The 18,732-nt window shown below is 46.4% G+C and overlaps 2 protein-coding genes across 3 annotated transcripts; both read right to left on the reverse strand.

Annotated features, from left to right (window-relative positions):
• On the reverse strand, positions 1–1,788 carry LOC112902157 (nodulation-signaling pathway 2 protein-like). Its single transcript, XM_025971086.1, has one exon. It carries the CDS (start codon positions 1,427–1,429, stop codon positions 35–37), a length of 1,395 nt encoding a protein of 464 aa, XP_025826871.1. The 5' UTR covers positions 1,430–1,788; the 3' UTR covers positions 1–34.
• Positions 1,789–12,963: 11,175 nt separating this feature from the next.
• LOC112902872 (transcription factor VIP1-like) lies at positions 12,964–16,797 on the reverse strand. 2 transcript variants are annotated; one of them, XM_025972056.1, is made up of 4 exons: positions 16,116–16,789; positions 15,808–15,940; positions 13,634–13,718; positions 12,964–13,498 (listed from the first exon to the last, which is right to left on the reverse strand). In XM_025972056.1, the coding sequence occupies exons 1-4, from the start codon at positions 16,637–16,639 to the stop codon at positions 13,257–13,259; spliced, it is 984 nt and encodes a 327-aa protein (XP_025827841.1). In that variant the 5' UTR covers positions 16,640–16,789; the 3' UTR covers positions 12,964–13,256. The 2 variants fall into 2 exon arrangements, with proteins under 2 accessions (XP_025827841.1, XP_025827842.1); XM_025972057.1 differs by having other exon boundaries at positions 13,357–13,498; positions 13,587–13,718; positions 16,116–16,797.
• Between the last annotated feature and the right edge of the window lie 1,935 nt (positions 16,798–18,732).

The following is an 18,732-nucleotide window of genomic DNA, read 5'->3' on the forward strand; positions in this document are numbered from 1 at the left end:
TTTAGCCCGAAAATCATCACAAACTCATTTCCTTTCACAGAGGAGTCCAAACTGACACAGAGATCAAAGGCCTGGACTTCCAGCACAACTGAAGCCTGCCCTTCTCATGCGTGATACCGAAGCTCCTATTGAACAACCCAACCAGCATCCTGGCCTGAGCAATATTACGGGCACTCAGCCCACAAGGCACAAACCTTTCCAAATCCTTAGGGGCAGCAACCTCAAGGGTCACAGACCTGTACTGCCCTACAAAGTCCTGTATCTTTGGCCCCACCATATCCCTCTCCACAAGCTTCAGGCAGACCCTATTGTTACTAGTGCTGAAACAACTCACCAGGGACTCAAACACCATGGTGAAATGGTGCAATGCCTCAAAGAAAAACTCCACAAAGGAAGCGTGAGATAGAGAAACCTCTTTTCCAATTCTGACCAGCTCCTCTTCTATGATGACCACTAACTTAGGCTGTAAATTCTTGACACAGCCAAGTAGTAGCATCTGTAACTTGCTCCACGACTTGTAACACAAATTCGTTGTGTCACATGAGAAAACCACTGAACCTTCACGGTTCCTGGAAAAGTCCTCCAGGTCCTCCTTGTTGTGTATACAAAGAAAGCTGAACTGGAAGGGGAGGTTTAAGGATTCAGCAAACTCTGCAAGACACCGTGCAGCTGTGTGATGAGTGTTGTTATTGTGATCAGCATCCATTATGATTGCTGTAAGGTGGAACGACTTGCCACCTTGGCGAGCAAGGTCTGACATGAGTGATGACCACTGGATGCCCTCACTGAGGTTGAAGTCGATGACATGAACATCCGTGTCACCTGTGGTGGCATCTAGAATGGCCTGATTGGCGGTGAAGTGCGTGAACTTAACAAATGGCGACAACTCTTGTATCATCTGGTGCACCGACATGGTACCAGACTGCTCTGGTTCTGGTGGGTAGCACGGAGAGGATGCACCAGACATCCGGGACTGCAGGCCTTGGGAAAAATGGTAGGCCAGCCGATCAAAAGAGCTGGCTGCTGCATTCTCAAAAGTGACAGGCAGGAGCTCGTCAAGTTTTGAGAACACTACCGAGGCAAGGCTTGAATCCCCAGCCTCGACTGCCTCTGCTCCAGTGAGAAGGAGATCACTTAGACTGTTCTCCTCCATGAGCTCCTCTTGGATAGTCGCCAAGTTACCACTCTCTTGGCACAGAAGCCTCTCAGGACAATGGGTGAACACATCAACATCAAAAGCATTTTGGCCATGTGTATCGCTAGAATCTATGGCAGTGGTGTCAAAGAACTCACAAGGATCGACAGGAGAATTCTCATGGTGGGCTAGCTGAGGAGACCATAGCGAATAGCTACTCTCTTCGTGTATAGGAAAGGAGAGAAGAGGAGAACAAGGATATGACATGGTTTCCATTTGCCCACTGTCTACCATAAGAGTTGCTTTGATCCATATGCTCTAGTATCACTTATATACAGAATGAGGAGACAAAGGGTAGAGACAACATTGGAGAAAAGAGAGAATAGGATGTAAACCTCCATGCTAATGCAAGCTAAACTGTCTTAAACTTGGAGCTCTGGTGCAACATGGATCTGACCAAAGGTTTTTGGCTCTTTGTGTGGCTCTCTACCAACTTCAGAGTATACATAAAGAGACACTGTTGCAGTGTCATTTTTTGGCCTGTCACAGAGAAGTAGATGGAACTCAGAGCACGCTGAGGGCATATTCCTATAATGCTTCTTGCCACGTGTCAGCATCGAGTCATATAGTCCTTTACTGGACTCGACTATATACTATATGAATAAGAAATTTGTGTGCTGAGTTGCTACTTTCTGTTGATCTTATCATGAGTCATCTTGAAATTACAATTAAAAAGGAAAAGCCAAAATGCAAACATAGATGCAGAGTTTATGTTTAAATCTCAACTTTGTGAACAAGAAGTAGCTCCGTGCTATAAGTTCGACAGTGTATATACAGTTTGTTTAATCTATCCTAAAAATGGTATAAAACTTGAACTTTATATAAGACGGTTCTGATAGCAAAAAAATGTATATACCAGCCGAAACACAGTTATCATATCCCATACTCCCTCCATCCCAAATTATTAGTCATTTTAGCTTTTCTAGATTTATAGGCTTTGCTATGCACCTAGACATAATATATATGTAGATGCATAGCAAAAACTATGAATCTAGAAAAGCCAAAACGACTAATAATTTGGGACGGAGGGAGTAGTGGCGTTCTATAACCAGTGTCCAATGAGTTCATGACACCAACTTGTTTCCAGAGACACATATTTATTTATACCTATCAGGAAATCATATAGCGCTGTTATTGTAGGATGATGCTTCACTTGTTAACTGTTGGCATATTCTGAACATAGTCAATGTAGTCATTTTCTCACAGCATATAAATAGTTATCAGATATCGCCGCTACAATGGAACTGAACAAGGACAATGATGATTGTCTCAAGGAGTAGAGTTGTTGTGAAGGGGAACTTACACCAAAAAATAAGTGCGGGCCAAATAGGCTTCTTGGCTCCAAGCTGCCTCTTGCTATTATTCTGAACTTATGTTTTGTCCTGAACTGAACATGGCAAGGAACATGATCAGTTCCAAAGATCGGAAATGGCAGCAGCTTGTGGATGGAGCACAGCGATGCACAGCTTTAGACTGATTGGCATTAATGATTCTAGTTTTTTTCCTCTCAAAAGGAAGTAAAGAATTGGTCCTGCATTGCTCCAAATTGTGTCTGGTACAAAATGACAAGTTAATTTGGTGCCACCTGCACATCATAAAAGATTAACTCTGCTTTCAGAATTCATTAGTACTCTCCTTCTTATGTTCAACAAAAAAAATGGATTTCAGAATATAATTGAACAATCCTAGGCAGTGAAAAGGAAAAAAATTAAAAAAAGAAAAAATAATAATAAATTCTGAATTGGTATGACACTTTAAGATAATCACAGGACACAATCACACGACTACCTTGAAGGCCAAACATATAAAACGGTAATAGTCTACAGGTTTTGCCAGAAAGAAGTCATTAATCTGATCCCAGATGTATGTATTTCTAGAGCATTTAATTTCATAGGGACCAAGGTTTTGCCATAGAGGATTATAATTAATTCCATGAAATTGATAGAAATGACTCTACAATTCAGTCAACTATAGATTTGGGATATTAATAACTTGACATGCTCATTGAACATGTTTTCTGTCAATGACATCAGATGAACTGAGCCGGCAGGTGGAACACCTTTTTTTCTCTCGAACACGCAGGAGAACTGCGCATCAATATATTAAGAAGAAAAAGGGAAAAAGATCCCCAGAGTGTTACAGATATGAAGGGTCTGCAACCCACCCTGGTTTACAGGCTAAGATACTCTTACAAAAGGGCAAAACATGACCAGAAAAAACTAGACCAGAACACTTAAGTGGCTGGAGCTGCTAGGCCGAGGAGGTAGGAAACTCCTCGAGCACCTGCAGTAGACCACTGTTGCATCTCTTCCTTAATAATCACGATGACACTGGACGAGTTATGGGTGATCCCATCAAAAACACAATGATTGCGATGATTCCACAAGGACCAGGAACCAAGAATGACAATGGAATTCAACCCTTTTTGCACTTGACCTGAAACAGAAGCCCACCAGTCCTCGAACGACCTATCCCAACTTGTGGTGCAAGAGCCTGGAGGCCGAGGTCATGTAGAATAGTATACCGGACTTGCCGACTAAAAACACAAGAAACCAGGAAGTGGTCAATTGTTTCCTTAGCTTGATCACAGAGTGGCAAGCAGCCGGGTGAGAAAGTCCCTTTCTAGCAAGTCTGTCAGCTGGAGGATTGGGCATCTCCCATTTTCAGTTTTTGGGTTGGGCTCTGAGGATGTAGCAGGTGGAACACCTCAATATCATCTGATTCATAGCTAGCAAGTGATGAAACCGGAAAAAAGAAGAAAGTATTTAAGTAGATAATAGTCAAATCATCATGATGATTTGGGCAGATATTGATGGAGTCCACTTACTGCAAAAAAAATGTATTTAACATATTCATTTATAGGCACTGGGGTTTAAACCCCAGCCGAATATAACATATTCATTTTGCCCTTAAGAGTCCTAGACTACTAGTCATAAGCGGAAGATCTGATGGTCATCACAGGTCGAGAGTGAATGAATGTTACAACAGGTGAGAGGAGAGTTTGTGCATATAAACTAAACTTGTCAGCATTTTCAGTACCGCAATCAGGTTAACTAAGTGGGAGTAGGAATCGCCCCCAATAAAATACCTTCAGTTGTTGTGAGAAGCATCTCTAGCAATAGCAGAAGACAACAGCACCATAACAGCCTGTTGTCTTGTGTTCGGCATCATCAACTCAGTTTGGTCTCCTTATCACCAGCAAGGCTTCAAGGCACCTTAAAGTATCATCATTCTTAATACAGAATAAGTTACACAATAATGAACTATTGAAAAATGTATCAACAAGTGGCAAGTCAAATACAGATGAACACACTCACACAGCACAGTACCTTTTGGTTTATATGAAACAGGTGCAAGCAGAAGGTCACAATGCCAGCAATTAGGCAGCTAGGTTAAAATAATGTAGTCTACCTTGCGTGGTGCCTTCATCGAAAATAAAAACATAGTTCTTGGTCAAGAAGTCAATCTTCCTCTATGCAAAATAAAAGGCACTTTCAGATTGGCACATGTTAAAGGCTATGCTATTTTTTGCATTGCTGTTTCATTGGTTAGTTCATCAAGTCACTAACAGTTACATCAGCCTTCACTTATTCTGTCGGCACAGATTTTCTAGGGGGCAGGACAAAAGATTACACATGGCCCCACGAGTGACAAGGTGCCGTGTAAATGAGCTAATGATGGGTAAAATAACCCCAATTTGAAACTTCAGCGAGAGCCTGGTAAAGATTCCAGCACCAGGTCCAAGAAGTAAAACGGGTTACAAAGCAGCAGTAGAAGACAACATATTTCTCGTCTAGGTAAATAGCAATTTGTACAATTGTGATTGTCTACATTTAAGGGCCAGTTTGGCAGAGCTCCCAGAGCCGATTCTCTGCTGAATCCAGCAAGAGCTCTGCCAAACAGTTTTTCAGAGAGAAGTGATTCTCTGCTGATTCTGTGGAGTGATTCTCTGAAATGAACTAAGAGGCTGGGAGCTGAAAAAAGTAGCTTCTCCTGATTCTGTGAAGTGATTCTCCATCCTGATTTTAAGAGTTTATGCTAGAGAATCAAAGAGAATCACCTTCAGCCACAGAATCACTTCTCTTAGAGAATCAGCTCCCACAGAGAATCAGGATCAGTTGGAGCTCTACCAAACTGGCCCTAAGTACAAGCAAGGGCCCACTCCAGTGACTACTTCGTTTTTCATCCTAGCGCATTGAGCACAAAGAAATATCAGGTTTGAGTATGCAAGCAGCACGTCACAATCCAGTGCGGCAATGCATGGTCAGCTTGATTTCTCTTTCAGCAGACTAGGCCATTACTGAAAGATGATCCTAGCAAGATGACGGAAAATTTTTCAACGGCTAGGAAGAAGCAGAAACAAAGTGAAGTTTGAAAAGGGGAGGTAAAAAAAAAAGGAACATTATTGTCACAACCACTTGCATAATCTAGCTGCCTAACAACTGAAAACAAAAGGACTAGGGAGTTGCTGCAGGGTAGATTCCTGCTAACATGCTTAGCAAGCTACGGTCCAAGTCAGTCATATTCCAAAGTTCAAACCAAACCTCCGATTATCTCTGCTTGACGTGGCCATGACTCATGACTCAAGACTAGAAATAGGATAATATCATTACAAGATTAGAGAGGAGACATCATGTAGACCATGTTCTAGGAAAAAACTTAGCTTGGTTTTGCTGAAGATTAGAATGAAATTTGTCTCATCCGTTGAACCTACATCCCCGCTTGTTTCATCAACACTCTTCACCAACTAGCAAAAGATTGTGCCTACAACTACAACAGTATGGCATGTTCTCGCTACAGCTTCAAAAACCAAATGAAAATGGGTCGTCAATGGAAACCCTTGCATCCACCCCCCAAAAACAAATCAAGAAACCATTCTAGGTAACGCATCTACCATGATCTAATCAAAGAATTCCGCCACAATGCACGAGGTTGGAGCGGACGAAACAGGATGCCATGGTCTCGTGCCCCCCCGATTGATTCGCTTACGTAGTGAACCCTCACGTATGAGCAAGTGCAATGACAATGCCATGATTGCGCATGAGATTTGGCCTGATCCGCACCTGCAACCGCAACCGCAACCGCACGGCGATCGCTGGTAGCGGGGAACGACGGGATGGCGGAGCACCCTCCGTGTCTTCCCTTCCCCGTGTGCGGACCACCAACCGTGCGAGGCACGCGACGCGTGCCGCACCGCGACAACGAACCCAGCGCGGAACGAGAGGACGCGGAGAATCTCATTGTGGAAAGCGTGGGTCGACGGGCTACCTGCTGCTGCATCGGAGGTCGGAGCGGGCCAGGCCAACTGGGGGCACCGGGACGGAGCAGCGGCTGTCGTTGCCGGCTGACTCGGCGCTGAGCCGGATCGGGTTCTCGGTGGTTGACGGAGAGGATCGTCAGATCGGTGGTGGGACGCCGCGGGCCGCGCTCTGTTCCGGCCTCCAGCGCCGCCTCGGCGCGCGCCGGAGACGACGGGGAGGGCGGGTGACGGGTGGATGGGCCGAGGAGGACGCGTGTCGACTTCACTGGGTGCCCGCTCATGGGCTTACGTAGTTGGGTTTAGTTTTCGCATCTGGTGGGTTGGGCTGGATGACTGTTAAGTATTTTTCAGCCGATGGCGCAGCTAAGCAAACCAACCAACTCCTTTCAGAGAACGAATTTTTTAAAAAAAAGGGTTTAAAAAAATAAAATTTAAAAAAGGGGTGCCGGTTGGGAATAATTCGGAAAATGGGTGTCTCCCGCCCGTTGATCGGGCGGGATGTTCCAAAAATATTTCCAGACCCCTCCCGAGGGCCTCTTCGCGAATAAGAAAGTTTCTTATTCGCGAAGAGGTCCCTGAGGCAGGCATCCCGCCCGGCCAGAGGGCGGGAGGCATCCCGCCCGGCCAGTGGGCGGGATGTTCCCTGCTTATTTTTTTTATTATTTTTTGTTGGAATTTATGATTTACAAACTATTTGAAATTCAAACTTTTTTCTAATACAATATTTATTCGTCGTACTCTTTTGTACACATAAAATTTTAATTCAATTTTACGAAGAAGATTGATGTATGTAAAACTCGTATGAAGATGGTTAAACGATAACGTTTTGCAACGTAGAATCCAAATATTACGATAGTACGATACATCAACCAATTAAAAAGAAAATAGTATCATATAAAAACAGTTTAAATATGGAAAGTCCACCGAAGGAGGAGTATCTACCCCACCTGTCCCGGACCTCGCGCTCTCTTGGTCCTCCCTCCCTAGTCCTAACCCGTCGGCGTATGTGGTCCTCCGAGTACGTAAATGCATCTGGAGCACGGTGAGAACGAGGCGGAGGAGGTGCAGGCGTGAAAGGGTCATCCTGGGACTGTGCGCCTGGAGCGTCATACATCTGGGAGGGACCAATGATGTCAGGCTTGGCGCCGCCGCCCACCAACTCCGACCAAGTGGCGGAGCCGCCCTCCCAATCGTCCCAGTCCGGCACACCGAATGGACCACCATATGCAGGAGCTCCCGTCGACCATGCATGCTGAGCATAGCCCTGAGAGTATGAGAGTATGGTGCAGCTGGCATCGAACCCGACGGGAGAGATGTTCCTGGAGCATAGGCGCCAAACGTCTGAGGCTCCATTCTTGCAGGAGGATGTCCTATTGCCATCGAGTGCATGACTATAAAAACAAACGAAATTAGTCGTGTAAATCAAAAGTGATCGAAATGGCAATTATAAAGGACTTACAGCTTGAACTAGCGGCAGTACCGCTGGACGCTGCGTGCGGTGCTGCAGAGGTCGACGGGCCAGCTGTGTACACGTGGGCGGATGCATGAGATGAACTGGAGGCCCCCACGTCGTCTCTGCCGCGACACGTAAGTGCACGTAATGCTCGCGTCAAGTTGTCTTGAATCTTACGCAAGCTGTCTTTGTACTGTGCCTCTGGCACACGTACTCCACGTTCAAGCAACGTGATTTGAGATGAAGCTTCGACCTCCGCGAAGTTGATCAGATCGATCGGCATACGTAATGGGAAGCAAAGTAATATTGTTATCGATCTTTTGTAAAAAAAGATTTAATAATTCAAATTGCGAAAGACGTACTGCCCCACGCTGCGCCTGATCACGGTATGAGGGATACGTGTCCGAGATGGTCGGCTGGTGCTGATGCTCCGCGTCATCAATACGTGAAAGAATGACGTACGGACGCGTGCGAGGGAGGTACCGGCGGAGGTATGCGCGGTATGACGCCTCCGTGTGTGGCTGCAGCTCGTCCCACACATCGTCACGTGCGTCAAGCCACCCTTCTACGTACTCTTGCAGCTTGACGACCCAGTTGACCTCATTGGCATGATATCCCCTGCGCGAATATCTGTTGCAAACATTTGAAAGACAACATTACTTTATGATAACGATTACATAATTAATACAAAACGAGTTATCACAAACTTACTCGTGTACATTGCGCGGCACGGCATGGAACGCTCGAGGTAGGAGAGAGAAGTGCTGTCGTCGCCCAAACTGCCTTATCACTCACTCGACGCAGTACGGCTCGACGAGAATATCGAACACTAGGTTCGCCTTTGTGAGCCAGTACTCCTCGTCACGCGTGCAGAGGGAAGACAACCCGTGCGGCGCACGTGTCTGGATAGCCGCAGCGGTGTACGGGGTCCAGATGACATCCTGTGGCCGCATCCGATCAAATTCGGACACGAACTGCGGGTATGCTTTTCGGACCTGCTGATGTGCTCAGCTTATCTGCAAAATTACGAAACTGCATCGGTACTTTGCATATACAGAAACGTACAACAGTAAATTAAAGAGCTTACCCGTCGATCGATCCAAAGCGAACCCATCGTGGGGCTATCCTCGTCCCACATCCCATACATCTCGGGCGGATAAGGCTCCTCGCTAATTAGGGGGCGTGCTATGGCGAATCGCTTGTACGACCACAGCTGCAGCAGAAGTGGGCAGCCTATGATGACGGCGGTCCTCTCCGTCTTCAAACAGGCCTGGCAAAGGCCTCGGTACGTGGCAGCAAGCACTGCCGATCCCCAGCTCCACCCAGGTATCTGGCCCGGCTCGGCATCCGCAATCGCGCGCGCGTATTGCATGAGTATCTTGTCCACATAATTGCCGGTAGAGTTGCAGAAAAGAGTCCAGCCGAACAACCACAACAGATATACCTCCAGGCATCGCGACACCTCGTACGGCCTAGCCAGAGGGTGCAGATCCTGAGCCTGAAATATATTTGTTCAGCTCTTAGAGGTAGTCACATATGATTCAACTAAATTAATTAAAAAATAATTGGATGTACCCTAAATTGTATTACCTAACTCTTGGCGGGGCCAGGCAAATCAGGTACGTTCACAACAAGTGGCGGGTTCGCTGGAGCAAACCGCTCCTGAAGCTCCGCCCTCCAGAAAGGTGGCGCGGCAACCGGGCCAACAGCTTCACCCGCAATGGGAAGCCCGAGCAGGTACGACACGTCCTGCAACGTGGGGGCCATCTCCCCGCACGGCAAGTGGAACATGTTCGTCTCCGGACGCCACCTGTCCGCCAACGCCGCAAGTAGAGAGCGGTCCAGCTGCATCCGCTTCTTGGCGCCACCGTTTTGGCCGTCGCCGGCCTGAAGCATACGTGCGAGTGGCAGCAAACCAACCTCACGTAACCTGTATATTTTGCATTGTTATTACAATTGTCGTACAAGCTATACATTAGTTCCGTAAAAAAATACAAAGTATCACCTGTCAAGCCAACGGTCGTCCAGGTGCAACAACTCCTTTGCTACACGAGGGCGCAACTCGTGAAGCTCCTGCCCCTCCACCGCTGCCAGGTACGATCTGTACCGTTCGTCGGTGTTCACGTCAAGGAGCTCCGGTGTCTCCGCCATATCTACATGAAAAATATAAGTACCGTAACACATATTCGTACAAAACAATTGAAAATACTAAAAATTATTCAAAATATAACTACCATAACAAATATTTCTAAAAACTATTGAATTACTAAAAACTATTCAAAATATAACTACCCTAACAAATATTCCTAAAAACTATTGAAAATACAAAAAAAACTATTCAAAATATAACAACCGTAACAAATATATCTAAAAACTATTGAATTACTAAAAAAATATAACTACCCTAACAAATATTCCTAAAAACTATTGAAAATACTAAAAACTATTCAAAATATAACTATCCTAAGAAATATTCCTAAAAACTATTGAAAATACTAAAAACTTTTCAAAACACAACTACCCTAAGAAATGTATATAAAAACTATTAAAATTACTAAAAACTATTCAAAATATAACTACCCTAATAAATATTTCTAAAGCTATTGAAAATACTGAAAACTGTTCAAAATATAACTACCCTAAGAAATATATCTGAAAACTACTGAAACTATAAAAACTATTCAAAATATAACTACCTAAGAAATATATCTACAAACTATTCAAAATACTAAGAACTATTTAAAATAGAACTACCCTAACAAATATTTCTAAAAGCTATTGAAAATACTGAAAACTATTCTACGTATAACTAACCTAACAAATATTCGTAAAAATAATTGATAATTATACGACTATAACGAGAATATACCTCCAAACCGACGTGTCGACAGGGTTTCGCCGCTTCCTCTCCTCTCCTCTCTTCCTCTCCTCCCTTTCTTTTTTTTGTTGATTTTTGCTGAATATTATGAGAATTAGGGGTGGATGGGGGCTTAAATAGTTGGGGGGGCGTCCCGCCCGTTGGGAGGGCGGGATGCCCCTCGGGGGAACCTCCCGCCCGTTGGGAGGGCGGGATGCCACGTCAGGGGGCTTCTTCGCGAATAAAAAAATTTCTTTCGCGAAGAGGCCCCTCCCCGGGGGCCTGTTCGCTTTTTTTGGACCCCCCGCCCGTTGGATGGGTGGGATGTGGCCTCCCGCCCGTTGATCGGGCGGGAGGCACCCATTTTTCAAATTCTTCCAAACGGGCACCCTTTTTTGAATTTAAATTTTTTTAACCTTTTTTTAAAAAAACTCTCAAAGAACGGGCTCGTAGCCCAGTGGTGTACGCTGCGGTTGTGCAGGCCATCCGTCCGGGTTGCCCAGCAATATACCCGTCATCTATGGAGTCCATAGGTCTTCAGTGATCTCTTCAAAAATGCGCAGTATGTATAGGTTTGATCAAAAATGCGCAGTATGTATAGGTTTGTAGGTCTAGCTTGCGTCTAGGGGTGTGAGTTAGCGTGAGTGTGGAGTGTGGTGTGTGTTTGGACGTGCGTTCAGATACTGCAGCTTGTACGTGTAGCTGTGAGTGCAAAAAAAATACCCAACTATTAAAAAAAAACAAACCAAACCAACCAACCGACGGTTGCTCTGTTGCGTCTGGGCTTATTTAATTGGGCTCACGATTCTAATAGTCTATGGGCTTGTTAAATTCGCCATCCTGTGTGTTTTCGCTTGCATGTGGCTAAAAATCACTCGTAGGTAGATCAGTGGCTAACGAAAACCTCTGGTTCCACCCAAAATACAAATTCAGCTTCCAACTGAAAATGAAGGGAGAAGCTCTCCATAGGATGCATCAAGAAGTATTTTACGTGTATACAGTATACCGTATACCTGACTTTCTAATGGAGTTGATAAACATGAAACAGTGAATGAATAACTCGTAAATGGTGCAACAAGTAAATCAATACTACATGATTTGCAACAACTATTGCTCAGCTTGTAAGCAAAGGACTGGAGAGTAAATCGACTACGAGCAAAACCAAATTAAGCCAAGAAGGTTCCATAAGACATTCACGTCGACATCTGACAAGCTGCTTAAGGCTGTCTCCAACGGGAGACTCTAAACCGTTCTCTACCCTATATATAGAGAAGATTCCGTTCTTTATATGCTCCGGCAGCGTTCTCTAAATGGTACTCTAAAATAGAGAACGCTACAGGCTCTATATATAGAGATTCTCTCTCCTCTTCTCTATTTTTTTCTTTACGTTTTAAACACCGGATTAAATAAAAATAAAATATGTCCATAGTATTTGAGGTATGATAAATACATACGTAGAAAAATTTGAAACAAAATACGTTTCTAATATAGGATTTAATGTACAGAGAACGAGATTTAGAGAATGTTGTTGGAGAGAAATGAGATATAGAGGAGAGAATCTTGTAGAGAAGTCTGTAAATGACGGATATAGAGAGCGATGATTGGAGATAGCCTTATGCCGTCTGGCAAACGGAACCAAAGGGGTAAGGCTGTCTCCAGCGATATCCTCCAAATCCCATCCTCTACATCCTTCATTTACAGAATTCTCTACAAGATTCTCTCCTCTATATCTCATTTCTCTCCAACAACATTCTCTAAATCTCGTTCTCTATACATTAAACCCTATATTAGAAACGTATTTTATTTTAAATTTTTGTACGTACGTATTTATCATACCTCAAACGCTATGGACATATTTTATTTTTATTTAATTCAGTGTTTGAAACGTAAAGAAAAAATAGAGAAGAGGAGAGAGAATCTCTATATATAGAGGAAACCTGTAGCGTTCTCTATTTTAGAGGACCATTTATATTTTAGAGGATCATTTAGAGAACGCTGCTGAAGCAGTAGAGAACGGAATCCGCTGGAGATAGCCTAACATGTTCCACTCCCGTCGGCAACTGGTAGTCCATCCAGCAGCCTTCCAGTTCAAGCCCCAGATTACTTCACGGAGGCATCTTTGTCATTCAGGTACGCAGGAAATGTTGTGGCCTGAGTAGTTCAGTCTTCCACCAACCCACCCGCTCGAAACCACAGAGTTCCAATTCCAACCGGCCGGAAAACCATTCCATTCACTATTATAGGAACATCTTCACAGGGCAGCAACGGCAGGCAACATGTCAAGCAGCCAAGGAATCTAACCCCCAAAACCAAAGGGATGATATATGGTTGTCATGCATGGATGACTTTTTCTGATTAAGGGTACAAAGAACAGCTAGCTAACATAAGAATCATACATCTCATACGAATATGGTGTACACATCAGCTACCTTTACAGTACTTTAGTTGCAGTTGGTGTTATGTGGCCTCAGGAGCCTGAGGTCCAGTCATCTCACATGAAATCCATCGAGTCGCTCAGGGACTGGCCACCACCGTTTGAAGAGTTCCGGTGATGTTGATGCTGGCCCTGGTGGCCGCCGAAATATTGCATCTGCTGCGGTTGTGAGAAATAGGACGCCATCTGCTGCTGCTGCTGTGGCAGTCCTCCATTGTAGGGGTTCCCGTTCATGCTAGGGACTTGCCCTGCAGCTATCTTAAGCCGCTGGACTTCTTCTCTCAGGGCATCATTCAGAGCTGCACCAAACACAATAGGGGTTTCAACAGGTTGCCTTATAAAGTTATAATGTTCTTGAAACTGGAGAAAATCAGTCTCCCCCAGGACCTATATGGCAGCGCCTCAAGAGCTTCTCAAAGACGACTAGGACATACCATCTCGAAGTTTAGCTTGTTCTTCCATGGCCTGCAACCGGAGTTTGAGCTCCCTGTTCTCAGTGGTTAAACCAGAGGTATCCCTCTGCATTCAGCATGATAAAGGAAACAATATTAGAGATTTTCTGAACCAAATACACGAAGGGCACAAAAAAACATTGGATAAGGAAAATGCCTAACTAAAACAAAAAAACACATTAGGCACCAGCTACATGCCTGACGATCAGCCACAGACAGTATCGTGGATGATTACCAATGGAGTGGCAATCCAAAATCATGCCAATAAGAAAGTATCAAAATAGCACAAAAAGATAGTCTTAGTGGCCAACAAAGTTTAGATCTGGTTAACTTTTCAGAACATCCTTTTATTTCCGTTCTTTTTCTTGCTTTCCAGAACTGGCCAAATTTTATGGAGAAAGATAAATGTAGGGTTACCATCCCCAACCACCAAAACCAAAGCTTCGGCCTAACACCACCCATTGGATTCCACATCTCCAATCAATTTAGCTTTCAAACAGAGAACCTGTTTGTGACATGACTTAACTATCAAAGTACAGAGGCATCTCCATTATAACCCTACTTTTAGGTGCAATAAATCCTTCAGTAGTCACATCAACTATAACAATACTTGCAGACAAGATTGTTAAATAAAAAGGTTCAAAAATTATTGCAACGTTCGAGCTGTGTTGGCCATGAACCAAAGGCTAAACATCTAAGGTCATTGTCGCTTGGCTGCAGATAACATGGCAACTTTTAATTCACACGTCCACTAGCACGTCATTCAGTCTACACAGGACCACAATTCAAGATCCAACTGCACTTGCATGAATCAGCTTATTCTGCTCCAGATCTTGCAGCAAAAAAGTACAAGTTGTCTAAATTTCCCCACAACATAATGATCTTTCAGTCTCGAATATTCGCCCCTGCCTTCATGTAACATAATTTGCAAGCGCAACTGAACCGAGAGAACGAGGCTATAACGATTGTACAGCCTAGAGCCCTACACAAGGTATCTGCATCCATGAGGAGCATACAAGATGAATGGAAAATGGTATACATAATGAAATAGGGTTACCTGATGCCACTATGTGCTCAATCGTTACTTACTAGTATACAATGTACAATATAAACCCCCGGAGAAATACTTCGTTCAACATTACTTTTGTAGACTATCATAAAAATAGTGTATCAAATTATCGATATTGTAGAGTGGCTAGCTTACATAAACCAATGCATTATGTGCAAGACATTTGCAAACCAAGGCAACTTGGAGGATAACTTTATCTGCTAATAGCCACTCATGGTTTCAGCTAATACAGAACATAAAGTGGGTGAATGTCCTCAAAATTGTTAATCTAAACTAAGGTAAGACAGATAAATGTAAGGGCATAAATATTTTGACCCTGAAGAATGTAAATTTGTATACAAAAATAATGCGTAACTAAAACTAAAGCTAAATTCAAACGAATGGCACTGACAATCGGTGATACCAAAATGCACTAATAGCAACTCAAAACTTGGAAAGAACTTGGTGAGCAGGACGCATGTATACATGGAGTATCATAAAACAGATGGCAACATATATATCATTCCTAGCAAAAAGGTTCAAAATCCCAACTCCCAAGTTCAAATATCCATAACAGAATGCCTAAATTGGTTGAGACCTTATCGATTACAAAATGCCTAAATAAAGGAATGTCTAAAATTCTGGTGGCATAGAAGAAATTTATCCACGAACCAGCAAGGAGAGAATTCTTATTGAAAACCCAAGTTACTTGAGTTTAATTGATAAAGCCAAAATAGTGAACCAACCATTATTGCGACCAATCATCCGGAGAGGATGTGAGTGAGGGCAACCGTTTGTTTTATCTAGTTGAATACATCATGCCACAAGGTTTGAGCCAGCTAGGTTCGTTGCCACACTTATCCAGCGCAGCAGGAGACCAAAGAATTTCAAGAGGGGATAAAATAATACCTAATGTGTGGTACTTGTAGCACGAGACTAGGCCGAGTCAAATAATTAGGGCTGGCTGAGGCAATCATACGTTCGTACACACCAACCACAAGATGATATTTTTCTTTTCTGAGGGTGATCCGGAGTCGGAATGGACCGATGGCTACTAGGAGATATTATTGTAGTAACCGGTCAAAGAAACCAAGGCATCATTCCTTACCTGAAGAAGCGTGAGCTGTGCTGAGAGCGTGGTGGCCTCCGTCTGCAGCGTCTGCACCTTCCTCTCGAGCTCACTGGTGTACTTGATCTTCCTCTCCTTGGACCTCGCCGCCGACTGCCGGTTCGCCAGGATCCTGCGCACCGCAGACCACGGCGGAACCACGATTTAATCCCAAAATTACACCTCGATTCAACAATAAGATACCCTCGAAACATCAAAGCGCGACAAGGATACGGATCTCGAAACCACAGATCAACTCGAAAGTACAGCACAAACTAAGGGAGACAGCTCGGGAAAAATCTCCACACCTCTTGGCGCGCTTGGGGTCGAGGAGCGCGAGCTCGGCGAGCTTCTCGGCGGGCACGGCCTTCTTGGCGTAGTCCGGGAGCACGCCAGGCGGCGCGGACTCACCCTCGAACGGCGAGGTGGCCCCGTCCATGGAGCCGCTCCGCTTGTGCCCCGCCACGCCCCCTCCCTGCAGCGAGAGGCCGTCGAAGAAGGCGGCGTCGAGGGAGAGGCTCCTCATGTGCGCCCCGCTCGGCGGCCTGGGCGCCGACGGTTGCTGCTGCAGCGGCTGCGGCGGCGGGGCGGGGCGCGTGGGCTGCTGGGGCTGCGGCGTCGGGTCGGACGCGGCGGGGGAGTCGTCGGAGAGCGAGGGGAAGTCGATGTCGGAGAAGCCGAAGTCGGCGTCCGGGTCCAGAAGGAGGTCCGCGTCGGGGAGGCGGATGAACGTCTCGGAGTGGGCGCGCCGGTGGTGCCCGCGCGCGGGGGCGCCGCCCCCGCCGCCGAACGCGGAGGAGGACGGCGCCGGAGGGGGAAGGAACGCGTCCATGGCCGGTCGGTCAGCGCCCCGCCGCGGCGGGTGTGGTGGGGAGGGTGGGGGCTGCACTGCTGCAGCCTGCAGGGGGGATGCCTGCCGGGATGGGTAGGTGCGCGTCGAGCAGCCGTCGCGGTCGCGCGGTGGGAGGGAGGGAGGGAGTAGTACGGGGGGCAGGGCAGGGTAGGAGAGCGGCGGGGGCGCCGCGCGGCTGGCCGCCGCGTGGACCCGGCCCACGAGTCACGAGGCGGAGCCGACGGCGGCTGGCCGTTACTGGTGCATGCGGAGAGCGCAGGGAGGAGTACGCGGCGGTGGGAGCGGGCGATGACTCCCCGTGGAGCCGTCATGTTTTTCTGGCTGGACCAGGTGCGTGCACCCGGAGCCAGCGTGCTCCCCGGTTCGGACGGCGGGAGGCGGCCGTGGTCCGTGCGGCCGGTGCACGGGGGTGGAGGGGTGAAACGGTAACTCCACACGCGTGGAGGAAACCGCCGCGTGGTTCACCTGTCTGTCGGTCGCTATGGTCGCCGGTGGTAAAATCCCGCGGCCCGGCGATGCGCGCTGCGCATGAAGGGTGGGGCCGAGTCCTGCGGGGCCCGTTGGTCGGTGACTGTTCGAGGTTCCGCTTGCCGGTGGCTGCGGGAAGCGGTGGGGCCCACGGGCAGTCCGCGGCAGAGGTCGCACGGCGCCGAAAGCCACAAGCGGCTCGCGCACGTGTCAACTAAGCCTTGAGAGCCGACGCGTACAGTATGTGAGAGTGAGGCCCCACGATCCTAATTTCTTCAAATAAAAAAAGGGCCCCCGATCCTATCAAGCCGTGAAGCTAATTTCAGTTTAAACCAAAGCTTAATTAAAATTTAAAAGCTTCACAATTCTAGACTCATATTTTTAAAAGTACTACAAATTTAAATTATATATATATAGCTTTTGATCCTGTTAGCCCATAGCAACCTTGCATCCTAGTGCCACCAAGCTCCAAGCAACGTGAGATTTACGTATGGAACACCATATTTTTTAGGAGAACTACGGCGGCCAAACTGCCAGTCCGAACGATATATTATAATGTGTGGCAAGCCACAAAATACCACAACAACTGCTAGCGCAGCTCAACACATGAGGAATAACAAATTACACATGATGTTGCAAGCACGATGCAATAAATAAGAAGAAAGACTACAGAAAGGAAGAACACAACTCTCAAATTGAACCAAAGACTAAGACCTGCACCGGCCAAAGGCAATCCACCATTCTCCATTGAGCACCGCAACCAAGCAACATACTTACCAGCTTTGCAAAAATCAATACGCTACCCACCACCCCTTGTAGCTACCCCTTGTAGCTACGCCTCGCTGCTACCGCCCTCCATCGTCCAACAACGGAAGGAAGCCTCGAAGGAATGAGGGACCGCCACAACAGGTGGGGACTAATGATTGGGAGAACACTCATCAAAGCTTCACCGGAAAAACTGATCTCCCTTCAAGCTAATGGCATCACCTTTTGCAGAACATCCGGGTTCCCGTCTACCGCCATCCGACACCCAACAAGGGGAGGAAGCCTCGAAGGAGGGAGGGCTGGCAATAAGGAGCGCTCCGCATTTGATTTGATGAGACCAACAACAAGGAGAGCAGCGACGAAGAAGAGGTGCCAGAAACGAGCACAAAATGAACCATGAATGCCATCAACAAACACGCAGCTCAAGGACCGAGGCCAAAGGAGAAGAAGACCCTGTAGCTTAGGCACTTGCGAGATGGAGGTCCGAGCAGAGATCGGGACCTCCCCGCATACCGGGCATGACACTTCCGTTGTCAGACCGCCGCAAAGACAAGCAGCTACAAGGTAAATGAGCGGAGACAAGACCATCGAGAATTCACCGGATCAGCTAGTCGAGGTAGGGCACCTCCCCAAGTGGAGGTGGGGCACCTCCCACGCATCGGGCATGACACTTCCGTTGTGCAGCAATGGTGAATCCTCGATAACTTGCACCTGGGATCCTGAAAGCTCGACCCCGGAGACCAAGACCCTGCACCCCGTGCGCCCCTAGTCGTACGACCAAGGCTACTCACCCGTGGCCATCGCAAGTCAACACAGAGCGGTGGTAGGCCCTCACCAAT

The sequence above is a fragment of the Panicum hallii genome, chromosome 8 (assembly GCF_002211085.1).
Source record: "Panicum hallii strain FIL2 chromosome 8, PHallii_v3.1, whole genome shotgun sequence".
NCBI lineage: Eukaryota > Viridiplantae > Streptophyta > Magnoliopsida > Poales > Poaceae > Panicum > Panicum hallii.

Bases quoted from the DNA above. Each gene is read 5' to 3' on its own strand.
- LOC112902157 (XM_025971086.1), bottom strand. From the start codon at position 1,429: ATGGTAGACAGTGGGCAAATGGAAACCATGTCATATCCTTGTTCTCCT.
- LOC112902872 (XM_025972056.1), bottom strand. From the start codon at position 16,639: ATGGACGCGTTCCTTCCCCCTCCGGCGCCGTCCTCCTCCGCGTTCGGC. The intron at 15,941-16,115 runs GTGTGGAGATTT...TGCGGTGCGCAG, and splicing joins GACCCCAAGCGCGCCAAGAG to GATCCTGGCGAACCGGCAGT. The intron at 13,719-15,807 runs GTAAGGAATGAT...TGCTGAATGCAG, and splicing joins CACAGCTCACGCTTCTTCAG to AGGGATACCTCTGGTTTAAC.